Here is a 23,921-nt window from a genome sequence, read left to right on the forward strand (position 1 = left end):
AGGACACATTATACGTACACAGATAACAAGTTAAACACTAATTCTACTCTAAAGACTTTGGGTTTAATGTGACGCCTACTGCCACAGGGAAGCACTAATGGCCGCACTAATCCCTCTCCAACCTGGGCCCTGACCATACCTCAGTTTCCCATTTACATTCAGGAGCTAGGACAGATGGCCATTTCAGCCCCAAGCTCAAGTTAGAACCCAGTCATCCCGGCTCACTGGGAGACTGGTAATTCAGCCACTTATGAGGAGGTTCAGAGGACATAAAAGAGAAGTCTGGAAACAGCTGGAAGAGGTTTAATGTCTATACAACCTTCAATTTGTGCTGATACTAAGGAGAGGAAAACAATAAGATGTGCTATTGCAAGACTATGCAGAAACTGTAGTATGTATGTTATTTCATTAATAGGGTATTCTGTAATTGTAGTAAAATTTTTATGCGAAAGTTCTATTGTCATAGTTTTTGTTTTGGGGTAGTAAGGTTTCTAGAAAGCAAATGCAACATTTGTTGTTGCTGTTTATTAATGTTTTCTGGAGGAAGGTTAGCCGGTAAACTCCACCGCATCAATGTATTTATTCAATGCTTCGGGATAATAAATTGTGCAATATCCAGAGCTGTTCAGAATCTGATAAGATAAGAATATTTGATGGTGCAAGGTGAAGCAACCACTGACTAGCAACGTGGACACCACAGGTTAAAAACAATTAGATATTTGTCGGGCAGTAAAAAAGGATAAACAAGAGATTTAGGGGTTTGGGGCAAAGGAAACTTAGACAAAGGAGTGTAAGAAATTATGGTGATCATTTGTCCTTGTATTAATCAGTTCTGTTTCCCTGTAACATGAGACCTTGGGAAGGAGAATTCCAGTGAATAAATTGCTGCTGTAACCACAGGGAAAATATTAGCACAAAACCAAGCCACAGCCTAGACTTCCAATAAAACTGGGACATGGTCTTCACTACTTGCCACTTTACCCTCAACCTTTCAGACCAAGTGACACTAGTACAAGAATGTATGGAAGGGGGGCGCCTGGGTGGCTCAGTCATTAAGCGTCTGCCTTCGGCTCAGGTCATGATCCCAGGGTCCTGGGATCGAGCCCCGCATCGGGCTCCCTGCTCGGCGGGAAGCCTGCTTCTCCCTCTCCCACTCCCCCTGCCTGTGTTCCCTCTCTCACTGTGTCTCTCTCTGTCAAATAAATAAATAAAATCTTTAAAAAAAAAAAAAAAGAATGTATGGAAGGGACATGCACTTTGTACCCTAAATATTTCCGAACTCTAGGGAGTGCCATTTTTGTGTAGATCTAAAAAGCCCCATCTAAATTGATGTTTTAGTGTCAGACTAAAATATCATTGGCCAAAAAAAAAAAAAAAAAAAAAATGCAATAAGGGCTGAAAAGCGGGGCTCCCTGGAAGAAAAGGACCACGTCATTGTTTATCTTTAGCTACTCCCTGCTCACTCTTCTCCTACCACAATACCCAGCACAGTGCTGGTCATAAAGGGTATTCAAAATTGTGTTTAAATTGGAACTTCTTTTTGCACGCATTCTCTTTAGGTACAGTTTGTGAGAGGGGAATTACACTGGAAATTTCATTAATCATTAAAATTAGGAAGAGCATTGTGTTTAGAGATCTGGTATTCATCTTGACCTGACCATAAGAACCCAAGGGTACAAAAGTCACAGATGTCCCATTAGTATTCTATTAGGTCTCTGGATTAGAGAAAAAGAGAATTTGGTATGCCTCTGCAGAAATTCTGGTATCATTTAGTATTAAAAAACTCATAAACAAGGACACTCCACTAACTGAGAATATTAAATTTCCTCCTGTATGAAGTATTACAAAAGCTAACTTTTAAAAATTTTTTTTTTTGATTTTATTTATTTGAGAGAGAGAGACAGAGATAGTGAGAGAGAGAGCACAAGTAGGGAGGAGAGGGAGAAGCAGGCTCCCCACAGAGCAGGGAGCCCGATGCGGGGCTCCATCCCAGGACCCTGGGATCATGACCTGAGCTGAAGGCAGACGCTTAACCGACTGAGCCACCCAGGCGCCCACAAAAGCTAACTTTTGTACTAAGGTCCACACACTAAATATAAAAACAAACATAAACTGGTCTCGCTTGTGTTTTTATACTTTCACAATAAATTGTTTCTGAAAGTCAGTAAGGAAAATAAGCCTAGCCTGTAGAGAACTATACTTTGAAGTCACATTAACTTGATACAAAAGGTACCAACCACATTAGTACAAAGAAATATAACTAAAAGGTTTGTCATCACGTCTAAAACATGCTGTTCTTATCAGAGTGAGATAACTAGGTTAGTCACTCCTCGACACTGACAATACTTTGATACAGTTGAAATCTGAGGCCAGGCTAATAAAATAAGGGAGGAGGAAAGAAGGAGGGAGGAGTTTTCAAATGCATGGCAATATCAGTGTTTTCCAAATTCTATTTCAGGTGGTTAAGTGTTTTAAGAAAAAAAGGGTTCTATAGATCAGTAAGTTTAGAAAATGATCCATGGAACCAAGTTGAACAGTGCTTCTTTAGCATATCAGGGGCTCTGAGAAGCCGTGCAGTGATCTGCATTGCCAATCTCCAAAAAAAAGTGCTACAGATGAGGGTAAGGAGGTTGTTAATTCCTTTAAAGAACCTGGCTGTGTAGTACTTCGTGCTTTATATGTTATTTGATTTATCCCTCACAATAACCCTACAAGGTAGGTACGATTATCACCTCCCATTCTATAGATGAAAAAACTGAGTCTTTTTTTGGTAAAGATTTTATTTATTTATTTGACAGAGAGAGACACAGCAAGAGAGGGAACACAAGCAGGGGGAGTGGGAGAGGGAGAAGCAGGCTTCCCGAGAGCAGGGAGCCTGCTGTGGGGCTTGATCCCAGGACCCTGGGATCATGACCAGAGCTGAAGGCAGATACTTAACGACTGAGCCACCCAGGCGCCCCAAAAAAGCTGAGTCTTAAAGAGGTTAATCTGGCTAAGGTTATATATAAAGCTATTACATGACAGAGTTGGGATTCAAATCAAAATCCATCTGATTCCTAAGTCCCCTCTCTTTGTCACCACGCCATCAAAAGGTCCATAGCCATTTCTATTGTTATAGTGTAACATCTTGATTTTAAGGAGTTGTTGCTGCTTAAAATGGAAATGCACAGGGAGAAGAACAAGATAGTTGTTTCAGCTTCTTGATTATGTGATTTCTCCCTGCGTTTCTCAAAAACTATCCAGAAAAACAGCAATTTGGATGTCATGGGTTTTTTCCTCCTGCTTTTACACATAAAACAATTACATATTTCAAAATGTGGTAGTGAACAGCTACAATAACGAAAGGAGAAATACTACGTTTAGTAATAAAACTGTTAGCAAAAGGTTCGAGAGAACTAACATTTGCTAAATGTCCCTCCATGTCAAACACTTTATTTACAAAATCATAGAAAATGGGCATTTCTATTCCACTTTTTATGAACAAGATCAATGAAGCCCAGGTTCACAACTTGCCCAAGATCACATATTTATTAATTGGTAGAACTGGAATTCAAGCTAAGCAGTGTGACTCAAGGACACCCATTCTTCCATTGTAATATGCTATCTTTCAATTTCAAATAGAACACATTCATCCTTGGTACACTAGATTGAAATAAAAACAGAGCAATCATGTAGCTTTCCTTATCATCAAAGAATAATCTGTTAGTCTTTAATTACATTACTCAAGGTAAGTCAACAACCTCTTCTTCATCAATTCAACCAAAAGGCATCAGTCAAATAGGAATGGCAAAAAGGGTTGGAGGACGGGGGCTAGGGCAAGGGAGGTGACTGGTGGGCTGGCATTAGCCAGTTTCAGTCTCTCAAACATCCTTGTCCTCTTGCCAAAAATGAAATGAAGGTGGCAGAAAACAAGACTTTGAAATACCACTAGACTCAAAGTATTTTGGGACAACGTTAAATATATGTTGCTCATAGGTCTATGAATGGAGACCTCACTCGATATAATCACGGTTTTCTAGCCTTCATCTAAATGATTGTTGAGAGCCTCTAAAATAGAAAAGATGCACCACTTGAAAATATATTAATGGCTAACTAAGTTACAAATCATAGTTATGTTCTTAAAACTTTCAGGAACATTACAAATGCTATTAAAATAAGCCAACTTCTGAGATCATCATAGGTTAGACCACAGGTTAGGAAAACAAATATGTAGAATCCTTAAGGTGAAACACATGGAAAAGGTAAGGCAGAGCTAGAGTGAACATTACAAAGAAAATAAATAAGCAGGGAAAATTCTAAACCAGCATGATCGGGACAAATATAATGAACTATATCTCACCAGACTATCATTATGAACAAAAGCCACACAGGAAACCCTAATGGGTTGTGTTTCAAAAATTCATTTGTAAGTCAGTTGTTGGGAAGTAGAGGCAACACATTTTCCCATAGTAATGTTGCTAAACAGTGTTTGGGTTCCCAAATGAGCCCACAAATGATTGCATGTGAAAGGCTTCGAGGACTAAAATCTGCAAAGCAAATATGATTATTTAACCCCTATTTGTAATAAAACTTTGCAGGAAAGAGTATCACTGGAATACCTAAAGCAAAACCAACAAAAGCATTTCAAATTTATCTTAAATATTAGGACATAAGAAAATACATATTTAATCAGGAGGATTACATGGCTCTTGGGAGGTTTTTGTGGAGATTACAGGAGTAAGTTATGGACACATTCAAGGTTGTTAAGATATGAGAGCCGTGATTTGTTATGATGTTTAATTTCACTTCAAAAGAAGTGGAACAACATAGAAGGAAGCTCAGACTTTTTAAAAGATTTATTTATTTATTTGAGAGAGAGAGAAAAAGAGAGAGTGTGAGCTGGGGGAGGGGCAGAGGGAGAGAAAGAATCTCAAGCAGACTCCCCACTGAGCAGGGAGCCCGACTGGGGGCTGATCTCAGGACCCTGAGATCATCACCAAGCTGAAATGAAGAATCAGATGCTTAATCAACAGCCACCCAGGCGCCCTGGAAGCTCAGATTTTTTAAAAATGAAGAGGGGGCTCCAAGAGCGTGTGAGGGTGTGTGTGTGTATGTGCAAGATCATCTAAGGTAGAATTAATCAAGCTATGAAAGGCAGGGGAAGAGGGTGGAAAAGTCAGATACAAAATCTGTCCTCAGAGGAAAAGAAGTGGCACAGAAGGTACCCTTGAATTTGAATTTCTTATGTGAACTGCTAATTGGTGGAGTTTTGTCTAGCGGACTATCACTTCAAGGGAAATGCTAATTTTAAAAACAAGTAATTCAATTTTAATGATGTCTTAAGTATCATCTTGATTGAGCTTGTATGTTCGGCATATCACCAATAAAGTGTAAAATAAGAACACCATGATTCTCCTCTGCCCTTACTCTAACAAATTTTCCTCTTTTCTTGAATGACAAAAACTACCGTCATCAGATGAACCCAGTGTGTCATAGGTAAGAATTGCCAATATATCGAATTCTTCATACAAAGCTGTTAAACTTAGCACTATTCTTATAAGTACTGAAAAGAACAGATATTGAAGGGGGCAAGTGAGGGGAAGCAGGCTTCTTATGGGAAAGAAACAAAAATACAGAGAAAGGTGAGAGGTATGTGTATGTGTAAGCGGGGGTGGGGGAGTGCGGGGGAGGGGGAATACGTAAATAGTGATACAAAGGATAAAGAGAAATAGTTCATATTAAAATAGGAAAAGTCAGTCTTTAAAATTCTTTGGTGTTCAAGGTTATTCTACATATGAAGAAACCAATTAGTGTTAACAAGAAAGGACCACATTAATAATCATTCGGGTTAGATATATTCAAAAGGCCAAAGGAATTCTTTAAATTTTCATAATAGTCTGTAAATCATTTCTATTATCAGATATGGTTTGTTCCTATTGTTGCTATAGTCACATTATTAATGCTTTCTTTAGGATTATCAATGCTATAGGAATATTTTTTGGGTTTTTAAAAAATAACTGATTTTTTCTGATTACAAGTATAAAATATATTCAGCATAGGAAATTCAGAAAATACAGAAAAACATGATGAAAAGAATAATAATCGTCCATAATTCTACCAACCGGAAATAGTCAAGGTTAACATTTAAGCTAAGACTTTTTAGTTGCAGGAAGCATTTCACTAAGCTACTTCAACATTTTATCTGAAACGATAATGACTAATATCTTGAGAGAAACACACACACACACACAAACACATCATCATCATCAAGTGAGTTCTAGACCATCTTCTTTCAAAAAAGCTCAAAATAAATAGGGTTAATTTAAAATCACTGATTTGTAGCTAACTTAAGCTTTCAAGCATTAAAACCAAGTAAATCACGACTAGGTTCTGAACCTAACGGCCTCCATGAAGTCAGGCATGAATCACCAAACTTTCTTTTCCAAAGAAATCAATATTGTAACAAGCCTATGGGTAAATTCAAGCAGCAAGCATGTGCCCTGATATATAGAAAGACATACATACAGCATAAAGAGAAAAAAGAACAGGAAATAGAACAACAACAAAGAGCCCTTGTGCTCTGCTTTGCTCATTGGGCTCCAAAGTGGGTGTTAACAGCAAAATGTGGCAACTCCGAACTGGCTTGGTAACTGCATCAGAAAGTGCACAGAAGTGCACGTCCTCTGAGCTTGGAAAGCACTCCCCTACAGTACGGAGCTGAGGACCACCACCGGTAACTAGCTCCAGAGCGGCAAGGTGACGGTTTCTGTGGGTGACTCGGTTCCTACCACACGCTAACAAGAGGTCACTCCCTCAGGACACAAACTTCAAAAATTCTTCATCTGGGGGCGTGAGGTAGTCTTCCAGCCTTCTGGTACGGTTCTGTTTCTTGATCTAGGCACTCGCTGCACAGGCATGTTCACTTTGTGAAAATCCACTGAGCTACAGACCAATGATTTCTGTACCCCTTTGGTACGTACGTTACACTTCAACAAAATTTGCATATACCAAAAATTCTTCATCCCCAGATAATATTCGTGATACCCTATCAAGTAAACTCTGGGCAAAACTCCAACAACAGTGTACAGTTCAGTGGCCATCGTGAAAACGAAAAGCCATTTTAGCCAATAAGGTGCTACTTAACCAAGCAACAGGGAAACTAGGTGCAAACCTCATTTGTGACAAAGACATCACCTCTAGGAATATCATCGGAGAAGAGGAGCTAAAAGCACACATGGTGATCAAACCTCTCAAAAGATCAAGGCCACAACAGGCAATGCATATGGGTTAGACCTGATCACGTTTATGGCCAGAAGTATACATTTAGGTAAAGCTCTATAGAGCATATTTTTGTTTTAAATTTTCCAATTCATACCCCTCCCTGCCACCATTTCTGCACTTTCTTTCTGCTGGTTAATGAAAGAGAAGCTGGATCCCTAACCCCCCAGTCAAAAACTACCTCCTTCAACTTATAAGGAAATCCTCTATTTTTAATTACATGGGGAAATGCTTACAATAACAAGTTGGATACAAAATCGTACATACAGTATATATTTATAATTCTTTAAATATATATGCAGAGCAAAAGAAGAAAATGACAACAAAAACACCCCAAAATGCTAAAATGCTTATATCTATAGATTTTTATGTTTTTCTTTAAATTGTATTTTAATGCTACATTAATATTCATTAAAAAAACCATTATGATCAAAGCAGGATATAAAACCCTATCTATACATGAAAAAGGAGACAAGAAGGAATATTAATGGAATTGTGGAATTATGCATAGCTTTTTAGTTTTATACTTTTCTGTATTTTCCAAGTTTTCCGCAAGAAGGAGGATTAATTTTATCATCAGAAATAACATGGAAAATGTCTTTGATACTCCCCTGTTTACTCCATTTAAGCCTGGGAACAGAGATTAAATATGGCATTCTGTAGGAGATAACACATCTTCCAGGGACTGAGGGGGGCGTGGACTTCTTTATGTGCTTAGAAAAACAATTTGCTGATCGAGCTGTATTTCTTTTTTTTTTTTTTTTTAAGGTTTGTATGTAATGGAATTCCACATTATCACCAACATGTTCAATGGAAGCATTTTAATTGGAGACATAAATTGAATGCTGGTGTCAACCAAGTTTCTAAAACAAAACAAAACAAAACAAAAAACAGAACAGGGAAAGTTCAATGTAAATACTCATTCTCACTATCTGTTACCTAGGTCATTTCATCATTAAAACCCTATAAACTGGCCTATGATGGTGATCACCATAAAAATTAGGGAGCTTGCAATCTGGAAGCATTTGTACACTCTTATTCCTCCTACTTTACCTTAATTATTTTGTATATTCAGGCAAGAAGCACAGTATGCATACAATAGATCCTTGATAAAAGCTCAATGAATTGAACTTATTTTTTTAAAGATTTTACTTATTTGAGAGAGAGAGAGACCGAGAGAGAGAGAGAACATGAGCAGAGAGAGAAAAACAGACTCCCCGCTAAGCAGGGAGCCCTGATCCCAGGACCCTGAGGTCATGACCTGGGCCAAAGGGCAGACGCCTAGCTGACTGAGCCACGTAAGCACCCCTCAATGAATTGAACTTTAATCCCCTTCCCCATTAGATACTTTTCTAGTGAATCTTATGACCCTCTGGCATTCTTGGGTATTTTTTTTTTCATTCTTGGGTACTTAGAGCAACCCAACAAGCATTTTTAGAGCACATACAGTACAAAGGTTCCCATGAGGAAGATGAAAATTAATCAAATGTTACAGTCCAGTAGGAAGGCAAGATAAGTAAACATATAACTACCAGCAAAATGCAAAAAGTACTATAAGACATGGAGTGCCATGAGAGCAAAACAAAAGGATTATTTTGGTTTTGGTGTGGGCTGTGGTGGGAAGAGGAAAAGAAGGAATTGAGAAAGGTTTCAAAGATGAGGAGGCATCTGTGTTGGGTTTTTATGAAGGATGGGTAAATTTTTGGCTAGCAGAGCTGGGAAGAAAAGGGTATGGAGGAAAAGCAGTACAAACAAAGGAATGATAATGGGAAAGGACAGAGGGCATTTAGGGGTCAACATGAGAGAGGAGGTATATAAAGCTTTGAAAGGGTGTCGGGACCAGATTAAGAGGCTTATGTGCCATGCTGGGAAATACAGTCTAAAATTCGTAAGTAATGGCATAGACGTGATCAGAGCTGTGTTCCAGTGGTATATGTGGAAGAACGGTGGGAAGAAATGACTGGAGGTGGAGACCAATTAGAAGCCTAAGCATTTGTTCCTATGAGAAGACACAGGAACGAAAAGCAGGGTAATAACAGTTGAAAGGGAGAATGGGACATTATGTGAGAAGATTTAAAGTGATAGAATCATCTGGACGTGGCAGTTATTCATCAGAGGTGGGGCTGCTGGTGGCCTGGGCGTGAATGTAAGGAAGAAGAGGTGTTGGATGAATGAATTAATAAAATAACAGAAATAAAACAAAAGAGAAGCAAGAGAAACAAAAGACTGCTTGGGAGAATTTCAAAGGAGTGGTCAACAGTGTTAAATACAGTACTGCAGAGATATCAAAAAGGATGTATCTAGAAATTGATTTTGAACCAGTACTTTACATTGGTAAATCATCACCACCCAGTCTCTTCTCATCTTCTTTGGAACCTCTCTATTAAAAAAGGTTCTTTTCAAAGTCAACATCCTAGAAAAAAAAGCAGACTAACAATTAAATGTCATGTGGCTGACAAGGGACTGGGTGGTGATAAATCAGTGTAAAATATTATCTCAAAGTCCTTTGTGAAGGAGAAGATTGGTAGCTTGAGGGAGAAGTAGTTATATGAAAAAAGAATGACAAACACAGGTGGGCCCAAAGATCATTTTCTTGTAAAGAATTCAGTCGGTTCACCCGATTCCTAAAGTGTTGAAGGTAGCATTTTAGGTAATGTGGACTTTGAAGTACTCCAGGCTATTCATCTTCAAATTATGTACTACCAACATCAGATTCCATTTTTGTTTTCTAAAATACATTTAACTATCTTCATTGTCATAAAAACACTTTTTTAGTAGCTTCCAATATGCCAGGCACTGTGTTAAACACTGTATTTGCATTATCTCTTTTAATCCCAGAGATCTTTTTTTTTAAAGATTTTATTTATTTGTCAGAGAGAGGGAGAGAGAGAAAACGCGCGTGCACAAGCAGGGGGAGCGGCAGGCAGAGGGAGAGGGAGAAGCAGGCTCCCAATTGAGCAGGGAGCCCGATGCAGGACTCGATCCCAGGACCCCGGGATCATGACCTGAGCCGAAGGCAGACACTTAACCGACTGAGCCACCCAGGTGTCCCTCCCAGCGATCTTATGTGGCAAGATAATCACTATGCCCATCCTACACAGGAGAAAACAGAGACTTAAAGAAGTAAAATGACTGGCCTAAGATTTTAAAGATACAGAAAGTCCCTGACTTCCGATGATTCAACTTAATGACTGCTTCAAAGCAAAATGCATTCAGTAGAAACCGTGCTTCACATCTGGAACGCTGATCTTTTCGGGAGGTAGCAATTTGCAGGAGATCCGCTCTCAGGATGCTGGGCAGTGGCAGCCACCGGGGACGCCCAGTCAGACAAGCGGTCATGGTGGTGAACAATCTGTACACTTATATCCCTTCTGTACCATACAACCATTCCGTTTTTCCCTTTCATTACAGCATTCAATAAATCACATGAGACAGTCAATACTTCGGTATCAAATAGGCTTTGTGTTAGATGATCGTGCCCAACTGTAGGCTAAAGTAGGTGTTCTGAGCACGTTTAAGGTAGGTCAGGCTAAACTATATTCGGTAGGTTAAGGTGTATTAAACACATTTTCGACTTAATATTTTCAACTTATGATGGGTTTATCAGGGACGTAACCCCATCGGAAGTCGAGGAAGTTCTGTAGTTTAAGTGGCAGAGCCCAACCTCTTAATATGTTTCAACAATGTATACAAAGCAACCGTTTTATACATCCCATCGGAGACCACCAAATCATTGACTTAAACTGCTTGGTTTATTCACTTTTTTTTTTTGTTTTAACAGCCCTCAGGAATAATGCTTCTCCTGTCATGCCTTTGAATATGTTTCAAGTTCCTGTAAATGTGTCATGGATTAGAAAGGTTGTAGCTCTCTTTCAATTAATTCATGTCTGCGCATATTGACTCAAGGAAAATTGTACAAGCAAGTACCTATACCACTTCAACCCGTGGGCTGTGCTCAATTAGACAGCATGCAAGGTTCAGGCCCATCTGCCTCGGAAAAGCAGAACAGTTAGTTGCACAATAGCACGTGTAGCGTGTCTCACCGTGACAATCCTACATTTTACATGGCTTTCATGCTTACTCTCAGTTTTGGTTGCTTATTTCATTCTCATACTTAAGATAAGCTATATGAATAGTGATTAACCTTGGAAACCAAAAATTTCTCCTAATTTTCTTCCAGGATTCTGGATCAATTTGACTGAAAAATACCCAGAGACTGCAAGACAAACTGTTAATAAACATCTATCATTTGCAATTATTTATCTGTGTGAATCAGGATTTTCTGGACACTTTGCAACCCCAAAATGAGGTATGGGAACAAACCGCATTGGTTGATGCAAGGCTAAAATCACCTCCTGTGACATTTTGGTATATATAAAAACAGCCTCGGGGTGTCTGGGTGGCTCAGTGGGTGAAGCGTCTGCCTTTGGCTCAGGTTGTAATCCCAGGGTCCTAGGATCCAGCCCCACATCTGGCTCTCCGCTCAGCGGGAAGCCTGCTTTCCCTCTCCCTCTGCCCTTCCCCCCCCCACCCTAGCTGGTGCTCCCTCTCTCTCTCTCTTTCTCTCTCGAATAAATAAATCTTAAAAAAAAAAAAGCCTCATTTTCCCAACTGAATGCTCTTTAAAGTGGAGTTTCTCTCCAATAAACAAAAGTTTTAAAGCAACTGCTCTAAACCAGTTAGTTCTGTTACTTCAAAGAAACGGGTCTTCCTTCATGTTCCCAGGCCTGTGATAGGTGAGAGTATGGATGTTCAGCATAAACTTAAAGAACAAACAATTCAAGCACAGGCTCCGCTGAGAGTGGGTCAAGAGAGGTTTCATAAACACCTAGGACAGCAACGGCTTTTCAACATTTGGTGGCCTTGTATAATTCAAGCCAATACACATTGAGTTAATCAACACTTAAACCTCAATCCCACCTTTTTGCCACGAAGATCCCGGATAAGTTGTTTCTGATCAGAGATTACAATGAACCCTAGGCTTACTCAGGAATGAACAAAGCAAAACACACAGAACTTTGGGAACAAATGTTCAACAACACACGTGCATGAAATGCAAAGTGATTTTCTCCCCCTGTGTTGAAAAGCAGTTTCTCTAGGAGTTTACGGAAGAAATGTGATTCTATACTTAAAGTAACTAGCTAGTTTTTTGATGGCTAGTTACCCTAATGGTAAAGTTTGCTACAGTTATCATGTCCAGAAGAAATTTTAAAGTCCTCAAATACCTTTCTGAGTGTAATTTAGCTAAGTGGTCAATACTGAGGGCTTTATTTCTATATAGTATCCTAAAACAAAACAGCCATGATTAGATTCAAACTGACAGCTGCATGAACATTTATCTGTATGTTTTTTCTGCCTCTTGTTAGCATTAACCTATCGTAATAACTGACTTTAATTGAGTGTAATTATTATCTGCTAGGTGGTTTAGATTTATTATCCTTAAGAATCATGGCAATGTAAGTATCTCCATCTTACGGAGGCAGAAGCGGAGTCTCAGTGAAGTTAAAGAACCTGACCAACGACACAAAGCTATTGCGTAGTAAAACCAGAATCTGATACCCGTTCTTGACTACAGGGCCTGTGCTTTTTCTAGTACACCATATGGTCTCTGAATAACATACAAGAAAGATGTATGTAGAGTGCCTGGCACTCAGTGGGAGCTCAACAAAAGTTAATTTTTTTGTCCCTCAAAACTATCGGACAAATATAAGCCTATATCCTTAACAGAATTAGGATGAAAGCACTCTAAACGGGAACTTTAATTAAAGGGTATTCTTCATTTCCCAATCATCCATGCAAATGAATCTCATTTGGAGGAGACAAAGTCAAACCTTTGCATTTACGTAGCCAATGGAAATGTAAGGACTTTAAATTTTACCAAATCCTTCATTGTCATTTTTATTAGGCTTTAAAAAGTAATTTCATTCTAACCAATGAATTATCAACCAAGAGAGATACAGCTGCTCCTTTAACAGACATTCAAATCTAAGAATCACAGCAGTTTAGAGCTGGAAGGGATCTTAAGAGTTCATCTAGTTCGCTTTTGCCTCTGCACACTCTGCCAATTTGGCCTCCACCTTCTACCTCTCTATTATTATTTGGCTAGTGAGTAATTTGTACAAGGTCACAAAGCTGCTAGAGGCACAGAAGGGACTAAAAGAACTCCGATCTCCTGAGTTCCAGTTCAGTGCTCTTTCCATTATACCACCCAGTCACTCAATGTGAATGCTCTCTCTAGGCAGGACCAAACCCACTGCTTTTAAGAAAAACGCAAAACCTCTAGCACTTAAATAAGCAGATTCATCTCCCCAGTGACTCCCTAAAAGGCTAATCCTATCAGCTAGCCTTTACTGAGAAGGATGATGTGTTAAACTCTTTACAGGCATTATTTCACCTCATCCTCAAGGCAAACCTGTGGGAGTAGTTCTTTCTTAGTTCCTTCCCTTTTGATAGATGAGAGAACACAGACTCCAAAACTTCAAATAAGTTGCCGAAGGTCACAGGACTAGTTAGCAATGGAGCCGGAATTTAACCAAGATCTGACTTGGGCCCCAGCTCTCAACAACTATGATATACTACTATTATGTGTCCCTTCCCTTCTACCCAATTTTTTTTTTCTCTGTCCTTTGGGGCTTAGGATCATACATATGCTAAGACTACCTAATCACAAATAAGGTTTCTGGAAGAATCACCGAACAGGGAAAAACAGTAACCCACAAGATCTCCACAAACTGAAGACGCACCCAGATTACTTTTTCCCCAAAGTCTAGGCCTTTGCTACCCTCATGCACAAAGCTCTTTTTTCAGTAACATTAATCACCTGTTTCGCCACTCAATAACCTAAATCGGATTTTTCAAAGGCCAACAAAAGCACTGATACCGACAATCACTTGGGACCCGAGACCCCCGGGGGCAGAGAAGAGCCCAAGAACTAGGCAAAGTTTCTGCCCAAACTGCAATGAGGTTAACAGGGCACAGTAACACAATCTCGAACTTGATACTAGGAAACATGGAGAGAAAAACAGGGAGAGAAGAGGGAAAACCCTGCCTTGGGCCTGAGTCTGTTAAACATGGAAAGAGTGAGGAAGGGATTTTCAGGCCGCCTTCTCTCCAGTCATTATTTCAAAGCCAGTGCCCACCACCAAAGCAGCCAGGGCAAGACACCCTTGTGGAACACCAGGAAAAGGCGACGCAAAGAGCCCAAACAGTCCTTCTCGAGTTGCCAGCCTCCGCACTCGGTGTAAGTCTTACCCTTTTCCCCCCAGCCAGGCAAAATCTGGAGGATTTTCTCGCCCAACCCCCCACGCAGGGTGAAATCTCGGGAAGGAGAGGACCCTGCCCCACTCGGTGGGGACAGAAAGGACGCTCGCTTTCCTTCGGAGCAAGGGGATAGGGGGAAGACAGCACGGAGGAAAATAAGAAAGAAAAAAAAAAGCCACAAAAAAGAACAAAAACTGGCCTCGGCAGGGGGTTGATGGGGCGCAATGTAGTAGCTGCACTCACCCGGGTGAGACATGGGGATGACCTCATTGCGGGTCCCCGGGAAGTTAAAGATGACGGCTCCAGACGCCCCTCTCTCGTAAGCCAGATGGATCTTGTCGGCGAAGGTGCAGCCCCCGCCGCGCTGGATGAGGGCCAACCAAGAGACCTGCACGGTGCTTCCCCAGTCCCCCGGGACCGTGGGCACCGTGAAATTCGTGTGCGGGTTACAGGCGTTGAGCGCCCCCGGCCCGTCGGGCGGCACCAGGACCCCAGCCACAGGCTCGAGCGGCGAATCCTGGCCGTACACGCCCTCCTCGCTCAGCTCCCACACTGTGCGGTTCACTCCGGTGTGCGGAACCCGCCAGGACACGTTGAGGTACGCGGTCCACACTGCCTCGGCTCCCCGGGAGCCGGGGGCATGGGGGCTCAGCGCCAGCAGGAAGCACCACGCCAGCAATCGGGAAAAGCCGCAACCGCCGCGGCACAAGACCCCGGCCCCGGGCGGCGGCCCCATGGCGCGCGCGCTCTGCGGTTCCCGAGGGCCCCTGGCCCGCGCCCTCCCGGCTCTCGGCAGGACCCCGGCCGGGCCCAGGTGCGCGCCAGGTGCGGAGGGGCCGGCGCGCGCGGGGAGCGAGGTGGGAGCCGCGAGGCACGTAGCGTCGGGCCGAGCGGTTGCGGCAGATGCAGCTCCTCGCAGCTCCCGTCCTCTGCTCTCCGCTACTGCCGCGGCCGCGTCGGGCTCTGGGGCTTTAGCAAGAAGCTCCGCCCAGGCGACTGGGGGTAGAGGTGGCAGGGAGGGAGGAAAGGACACTGCGGGATCCGCCTCTTAAAAGGGTAACGGGATGGGCAGGCGTTAGGGTAGGCGCTCAGGCTGTGCGGCCAGGTGTGTCGCGGCGTGTTCTAAAAAGATGGTCAGGCCGGGAACTACAGAATCTGCGACCAGAAAAGCTCTCCGGTAGGATCCGAGTCCGTTTTGCATTGCGAGAATGGGTTTTTCCCTCCGAACATTTGCCTAAAGGCCGTTTTAGCCTTAAGGTGCCAGAATGTGAAAGTACTTCTGAAAAGCACAGATCCGAAGGGTCTGAGTTGGAGTCAAGGGATTTTTGGGTAGGTGGGTGGTGCTGGGGGCAGCTGTTCATATTGAGTCTGGGGGGGGGGGGGGGCAGGAAAAGCGCGTTGTTACTTTTTTTTTTTTTTTTTTTAAACCTTTCTCCTTTCCTGCTCCAGACAGGCGTCATACCTGGGTATTTTCTTAACGCTTACCTCATGCTAAATAGACTGCATCAGAAGCCCCTTCTGAAAGTAATCTTAGTCCTCAGAAAAGAATTAATAACGTTTCCATACACCTCAAAACTAAGCCTCTTTCCTTCATCTTCCACAAACCAGGTTTACTCAAATCTATATATCTGCACCATTCCTGACCTTAACTACACAACCCTTCCCCATTTCCCACCAACTGAAAGGACCCTGACTCGGCGATTCATTCATGGCACTGTTGCATTATGATTCCTCCTTCCTTTAAGTGTACAAGTTTTATCTACCCAGTCAATTACTGCATTTAATAGGTGCTCCAGAAATATGCATTGGATTGAACTGAATTAATACACCTGTTTTATGACAGCAATGGATAACTTTTGACCTTGGGGAAATTACTTCTCTGTGCCTCAGTTTCCTCATCATCTGTAAAATGGGGATAATAATATTACCTACCTCATAAAGTTGTTCAGACGATTAAATGAGTTCATACGTATAAAGCACTGAGAACAGTGCTTAGCAGAGTGTAAAAAATATATCTGTTAAATACTATTATTACTAAACAGGGTCAGGGACCCCACCATACCTTTTAAATAATCTTAAAGTTGTCACTTTGAGATAAAAATCAGAGAAAATGATGTTCAGGATGTTTTAGCCACTTTTTCAGTTCAAAGGGATATAATTCACTTTATCCAGCCCAGCATTTGTTAAATTCCCAATCAATCAGTCCCCTCAGTCCTTGGCCCAACATTTACTTAATCAATATTATTCCCAAAGATTAAGCATGGGACAATTCTTCACTTGATACTCTTATGGCTTGAGAGAAACCTAGAGGAAAATTAACACCATAACTAAACAGCCTGTAGAATCCAAATAAATGGGCAGTTCTATGAAACATAAACCCTATATACTGAAAAGAACATTATATTAGAGGTCAAGGCTGGTATGGGAGGCCAATAGCATGGCACCCCTAACTACTGATGATGTTAATCTCCGGGATAAAAATTACCTAGGGAAAAAAGAAAGGGTAGGATCGATCATCTCTAAGAAATGGTACAGTTCCAGAAATTGTCTGAATTTGTTGGTGAAAAACACTCAAAATTCAATAAATATTGCCTGCATGGCAATCAACTATATTGTACTTTAAAGAAACACTGTGTTTAAAATTAAAGAGATCTGTTATAACGCATCTACAAAAATGACCGTTACACAGATATTTGTTAGTATCCAATCTTAAATATTTACGCCACCTCAACTGTATGCCAGCCACGGGCTAAGCATTGGGGTAAAAAAAAATCAAATAAGACATTAACTCTGCTGTCAAAAGAATTCACGAATTAGCTTTTATGAGACAAACAAGCAAACTGATAGTTGCAGTATAGAGTGCTATATGTACATAGTGCAAATGCTATGACAGAGGTGTGCACAGGGCAGTAATGGGTAACAGAAAAGAGGAACCTCACCCAGACTGGGAAGTAAGGAAAAGCTGCCCAGAGGAGGTTACACCTGTGCTGAGCTTGAGATGGTTAGCCTTCCAAGGCTGAGAATAACACAAGGGAATGAATGCACTGAGGCATGAAACTGACAATGTTGGGAGACAGCAAGTACTACGGGCTCTGTAAACACAAAAGGGTTGGAACCCAGAGTACGAGACATAAAGTTCAGCAGGTACACAGAGGTCAGTTCTTGAGAGGCCTTTCGGTAAAGCTAGGGAGTTTGGACTTTATCCAAAAGCAAGGAGTAATACAATCAGGGTTTACGCATGGAGTAATATAATCAGATCTGAATTTGAGAGATCATTATGGCTTCTCTGTGGATAATAGATTGGAGGGGGCAAGACTAGAAGCAGGGAGCCCAGAGAGAAGATTTTTGGCAGTGCTCCAGGTGAGAGATGAAGGTGGCCCAGCCCAGACCCAGGAGATGAAGAGAAGTGGACAGATTGGAAATGTATTTTGGAGGATGAAAGAGAGGGATGAATTAGGGATTGCTCTGAGGTTTTTGGCTTGGAAGACTGGATGGCATTCAATCGGGAGGAGGGTTTTAAATGTGTAGAAAGGGTAGGAGGAGAGATGAGCTCAGTGTAGACCTGTTGATCTTGAGGTGCCTATGATGTAACTAGGTAGCACTGTCTGGTGGGCAGCTGGATTTTCTGATTACTGAACACCTACCAAGTGCAAGCCATTGGCGAGGTGTAGGTACACAGAGACCAAAAAAAAAAAAAAAAAAAGTCCCTGCCCTTGCCCTCAATGAGTTCACAGTTTAGTAGGCAAGTCAGAGAGGTAAACAGATAATAACAGCACAGTTTAATAAATGTTATGACTGAGAAAAACATGGAGTACTATGGCAACATGGGTGTGGCTGAGTCTTTAGGAACAAATAGAGTTAATCAAGCAAAGAGAATAAGGATATTGAGGCAGAGGCAATAGTCTATTACTTGAAAACACCAGGAGCTTTCAGGGAACTAACGTTATTTAGTCAAGTATGGCTGGGAGGCAAGTAGCAAAGGGAAAGCCAGGGGAAGTGAAGCTGGTCAAGTAGGTTATGCCAGAACATGAAGAGTTTAGAAAATTGTGCTAGAGAGTGTCAACTCATTGCATATGTACTTGCATACACACGCACACTCAAAGTGAATATGGCAAAATGGTAACTGTTGAGTCTAGATGGTGGGTCTGTAGGTGCTCACTGTACTATTTTTTTCAACTTGTCTCTGTATTTTAAGCATTTTGCAATGATGAGTTTTAAATTGTGAATTTATATGAAAGTCAGTGGAGCAAATAAATGATTGTTGTCGGACCTAAGCTTAAATAGAGCATCTGGGTTGTACGAGGACAAGACCGGAGGCTGAGGGACTAGTGAGGAAGCTCACCTCCACAGCACTATTATGGAGGTCTAGCCCAGTTGTGGAGATGGAGGTATCAGACGATGAACTGTTAAAATCATCCTATGAACTCCCCTTGCTATGAGTCCATTCTCACCAAGCAACCTCATTATCCTTTAGTGCCTCATGTAAATATGCCTACAGGGAGATAATGCACTGATCAGCAAACACTAGTATCTGGTCCACTTGGAAGTTATACTTCTCATTATAAATTAATCAGTTGGCATTCTGGCGTATGTATTGGTCTCTTGTGAATTTGGTGAAGTGTGAGTCAGTCCCCAGGAGCCCGGTCTCTGGTTATACCACCAATCAAATTTCAAAGCCTACAAAGCTAGGAGCCAGACTGCGCATCACGACTACATCAAAGTCATTCCCCTCTGTGGGGACTTGTCTGGGTAACTCCATGGCTTTCTCCGATCGTATCCCTCTGTCTCGCTGTGATTTCTTTTCAAACTGCAACAGAGCCTTGCTGCTAACAATGAGGTCTGTGGATCAGGAGCATCAGCATTAGTAGGGAGCTTGTGAGACATGAAGAATGTTGGGTCCCACCCCAGACCTGCTGAGTCAGAACCCACGTTTTAACAAGATCCCCAGGTGACTTGTACATGCACATAAGTTTGAGAGGCCCTGGGGTAGACTATTCCTGATGGGTAGCCAGCACCCAGCCTCTGCTTGAACACTCCCAGCGTCAGAGCATTGCATCCTGAGTAGTGCTATACTTTCCTTGCTGGAAGGTTTGTGTAAGCTCAGTTTGATTTTGCCTCGGTCCTGGGACCTCACTTTATTCATATATATATTCCTTATACCCTCAAACCAAATGTCCTAGCCCTAGATGTATTCCCTCGGGGTCCTGCCGTCCCTAAGGCTAATTAATAACAGCTGCTGTTCGTTGAACGTTTATACTCTGTACTTTACATGCATTATCTCATTTAACTCTCACAGTCATCCATTATTATTCCCATTTGCAGAAGAGGAAACTGGCTCAGAGAGAACTAGCAACCTGCCTAAGGTCATATGACTAGTCACAGAATCAGGATTCCAGTGCAGTTCTGACTCGTAAGTATTAACAGCTGTGTCTTCCCTCTGGAGGGTGCCATTCGCATTTTAACATCGCCTTATACCAAAGGCAGTTCAAGTGAAATGTTTCTTGTATGCATTTCAGGCACTGTAACCCGTGAGGGAGACACACTTGGGCCAGGAGCCTTTTTGAATTCCTCAAATCCTACCACAAAGGCTAACCCTGCCAAATATTTGTACCAGCAGTACTGAATTGAAAGCTGCCCCGAGCGGTGCACTATCTAATAATGAACTAATAAGCCGAGCAGCATCCTGCAAAAGCAGCAGCAAGGCACCACTGCGGGCCGATTAAGTTTCCCGTCACACTGAGTCGCTGCAGAGGCGCAAAGATGGACGATAGCGTTCCGCCTTTAATATGTCTGCAAGAAATGAGACATCACATCTGGCTTCTTACCATTAGATAAATGGCAAGGCACCATCTGGGACAAATAGTGTCCTGGCATCTAAGCAATGTCGTGGCTACGCAGCTCCACCACCTAGGTGTAGAGAATGCCTAGAGAAGGGATGGCCACAAATTTCTGCTCCAGGCAGCTGTTCTGCGGAGAGCAAGAAGAAATGGATGGGGGGTGTGGAGAGAGCGAGCAGCCAAACAAAACAAAAAGCCCAAAATGGGATGGTGCAGCATACTTCAAAATAACATCATTTCTGAGTGCAGGTACATCTCAGCTCAAGTGGGTATACAGCCATTAGAAAACAGGGCATCTTTTTTTTTTTTTAAACCAAGCTTTCATGCACTCAAAGAGAAGACAGAATTTCAGAGAGGGGTTTTACAATAGTGGGGCTGCTGTATCTGAAGCAGTCTTCTCATATCCGTAACACTAATAGCTACCATCGAGAACCTACCATAGGCCAGGTACTTTCCACCTATGAGATAAGTATTATATGCTACTTGTTACAGAAGAAGAAACTGAGGCTCAGGTTAAGTAACTTGCTGAGGTGACCCATGGTAACCAAATGGCAGAATTGGAATTTGACGCCATGTCTTAGTACAAAGCTACGCTCTTCCCATTACACCGCTTGCCGCTCTATCCAACAGTGCCTTCGAAAGTAGAGGTAGGAAGGCAATGTATTTATTGAGAACCTACTATGTGCCAGACACTTTACATGCCTTAATTCTATCAGTTGATTCTTAGAACAGGTAATGAAATCCCATTGTAATTATAATTATTATAATTCCCTTTTTTTTTTTCAGATGAGGAAGATGAGGCTCAGAAAGGTACAGTATCTTGCCAAAGATCACACAGCCAGTATGTGGCAGAGTTGGAACTCACACTGGGAGTATGACTCCAAATTCTATGCCATTTTCGCTCTGCCGTACTGTCTCTCCACATACATAGTAAGGATATTATTAGAGGGTGGAAAGAATGGGTATTTTTTTGTTGTTGTTACTATGTTCAGTTAGCCACTGTATGAGTTTTTGATGTAGTGTTCAACGATTCATTAGTTACGTATAACACCCAGTGCTCATCACCACACGTGCCCCCCTCAATAAGGGATGGGTATTTTTACAGCCACATCCAGTGACATACTTTAGTATACTAAGAACCCCCTCACCAGAGTGCCCTGATTTCCTACCGTGCAGCCCCCAAATTCCTAAACAGAGGTTATGAAAGTACGTTTAGTCAAGCACATCATCGTCATTTATAAATGCCTACGTTTTCTGTTGAGCACACTCGCACTCATGAGTGTGTGGAGAGGAGTGCCTGAACGTGTGTCACGTGCAGAAAGGGCGTTTTGTGTCCATTGATGAAAACTGGTACAGAAAGGAATTGTATTGATGGAGGACAATGCAGAAAATTTGTGCTCAACTGTGTCGACTTGGTTGCTACTGGGGGGTCAGATTAACTATCTTGAGTTTGGAGAGATGATTGAGGGGATCCTGGATTGCTAAAGAGGAACAAGGGTGGGGAAGAGCCCAAGGTATGGGGAGCAGGAAGGGCTTCAGGGAAATGTTGGGCAGGGCCAGTGCTGGGGGGGCGGGGCCGGAAAGGACTATGGACTCGAGTGGGAGTGGTTTTTACCCTCCACTGCCAGTATCGGGACAACCTAGTCGGGAGACTCATCTGGTCACAGGCAGTCTCCTCTCTTGCCTTTTCAGAAGAAGGTTTCAAAAGAAATAAATCTGTGACCACAAGAGATTTACATATATGCTATGGAAAGAAAGGAAAACAATTACTTGGGAGAAAATGGGAGAGAAAAATGTGTTTTTTTTTTTTTTTAAGATTTTATTTACTTATTTGTCAGGGGGAGAGAGAGAGAGAGCACACAAACAGGGGGAGCGGCAGGCTCCCCGCTGAGCAAGGAGCCTGATGCGGGGCTTGATCCCAGGACTCTGGGATCATGACCTGAGCTGAAGGCAGACGCTTAACTGACTGAACCACCCAGGCGTCCAGAGAAAAATGTTTTTAATGAATTTGCCCTACACATATGAACACATATTTGAGCTTTACTTCCAACCCATTCCTGCTACTTACTAGACTAGATTCACACAACTCCCCCATTCCCTTTGTTGTTATTTTTAACTTTGCTGTTGACTGGTTATGTGACACTGAGGAAGTTTCTCTTTCTTCTTGTTCAACTATAAAACAGGGATAATAATAATGCAAAATTACATAGCTATATTTTGAACCACGTAATGTTCCCTCAGATTAAAGCCTAACAAATCGGATAGTATATCTAAAGAAGTATCTCTGATCTTGCCACTGCCTAGGACAAATGACAGAAGGGAGTGGGCCTGGCAGGCGAGGATAGGATCTGTTTGCTAAATTAGTGAGGAGGGGAGGTCTTAAAAATGTACATGGGCAGTGAGGCTTTTGTTTAACCTACAGACAGAATGGGATTCATTTTTTTATTATTTTTTTAACTATTTTATTTATTTGACAGAGAGAGGGAACACAAGCAGGGGGAGTGGAAGAAGGAGAAGCAGGCTTCCCGCTGAGCAGGGAGCCCAACTCGGGGCTCGATCCCGGGACCCTGGGATCATGACCTGAGCCAAAGGCAGACGCTTAACCGACTGAGCCACCCAGGCGCCCCTGGGATTCATTTTTTAATAGGAACATAATTTGATAATTCCCAGTAGACCTGGGATTTCTGAAAAGCAATTTAAGAATAAACATGCTTATATTGTATCGCGATCACCTACTGAGGCCAAGGCTTGCTTTTTTAGAAGCTCAAGTCTGCCTGAGTGTGGGCAAAGGCAGCCTTTGTATTCCAAGGGGCAAAGTCACAAATTCTCAGCTGCCAATTATATGCATTAGGATTAGCCACAGCTGGCCAGGGCTGAAAACTGATCAATAACACGTAGTAAACAAGTATTTGGCAATAAGTGACTCGGTGCTATCACATAGTTGAGACAACTGAAATCGGCTGGCTTACCACTCATAATTCACACAATAACTAAGTTCTGTCACACCAGAATTAGATAAGTGTTATGGTTATATTGGTCGCAGGAACCAGGCAAAGGACAAGGAGGCCTTCAACAAAAGGATATTTTGTGGCTACAAAACTTACTTTGGTTTGACTTCATCACAAATCATGCAGTGTAAAGCGTAGGAACATTAACGGGGGGAAAATGCTACCGGGAACAACCAAAGGAAAAAAATGTCCAGATCCACTGAACCACAGCACGCTCTGGAATCTACAAAATCCCTCTCCCTTAGCTGACAATCTTCCAATTAGCAGGGAGCAGGTTCACTTTTTTTTTTTTTTTTCCTAAGTTGTCTCTGTGTAACTTTGGGGGCAGATAGCATCAGTATACTTCATGTTCTTCATAGCAAACTAGTTCAGCCTTGGAAGTCAGTGACTGCTTAATATTCTGGATGTTGTCAACTCTGGAGCCACAGAAAGCCTTTCACCAGAGGCAATGAAGTGGCTCAGTAATGTTTGCTCTTCGTGAGGAAAAAAAAAAACAAAAACAGAAATTGAAAGCCTGAAGCTCTTGTTTGTTTGAAGAAGAGGCTCGTCGAATTTACCT

The 23,921-nt window shown here is 42.0% G+C and overlaps 1 protein-coding gene across 3 annotated transcripts in view; it reads right to left on the reverse strand.

Annotated features, from left to right (window-relative positions):
- Positions 1–23,921, reverse strand: part of RNF128 (ring finger protein 128) — a 102,808-nt gene that overhangs the window by 47,536 nt on the left and 31,351 nt on the right. Inside the window, exon 1 of one of the 3 annotated variants that reach the window (XM_032392791.1) lies at positions 14,761–15,471. The exons of the other annotated variants lie outside the window; for them this stretch is intronic. Within the exon in view, the coding sequence (XP_032248682.1) occupies positions 14,761–15,253 (493 nt within the window). The 5' untranslated portion in view covers positions 15,254–15,471. Of the gene's footprint in view, positions 1–14,760; positions 15,472–23,921 lie in introns of those variants that run through there. 3 annotated transcript variants of the gene reach the window in all.

Source organism: Phoca vitulina, unplaced genomic scaffold (assembly GCF_004348235.1).
Source record: "Phoca vitulina isolate PV1807 unplaced genomic scaffold, GSC_HSeal_1.0 scaffold69, whole genome shotgun sequence".
NCBI lineage: Eukaryota > Metazoa > Chordata > Mammalia > Carnivora > Phocidae > Phoca > Phoca vitulina.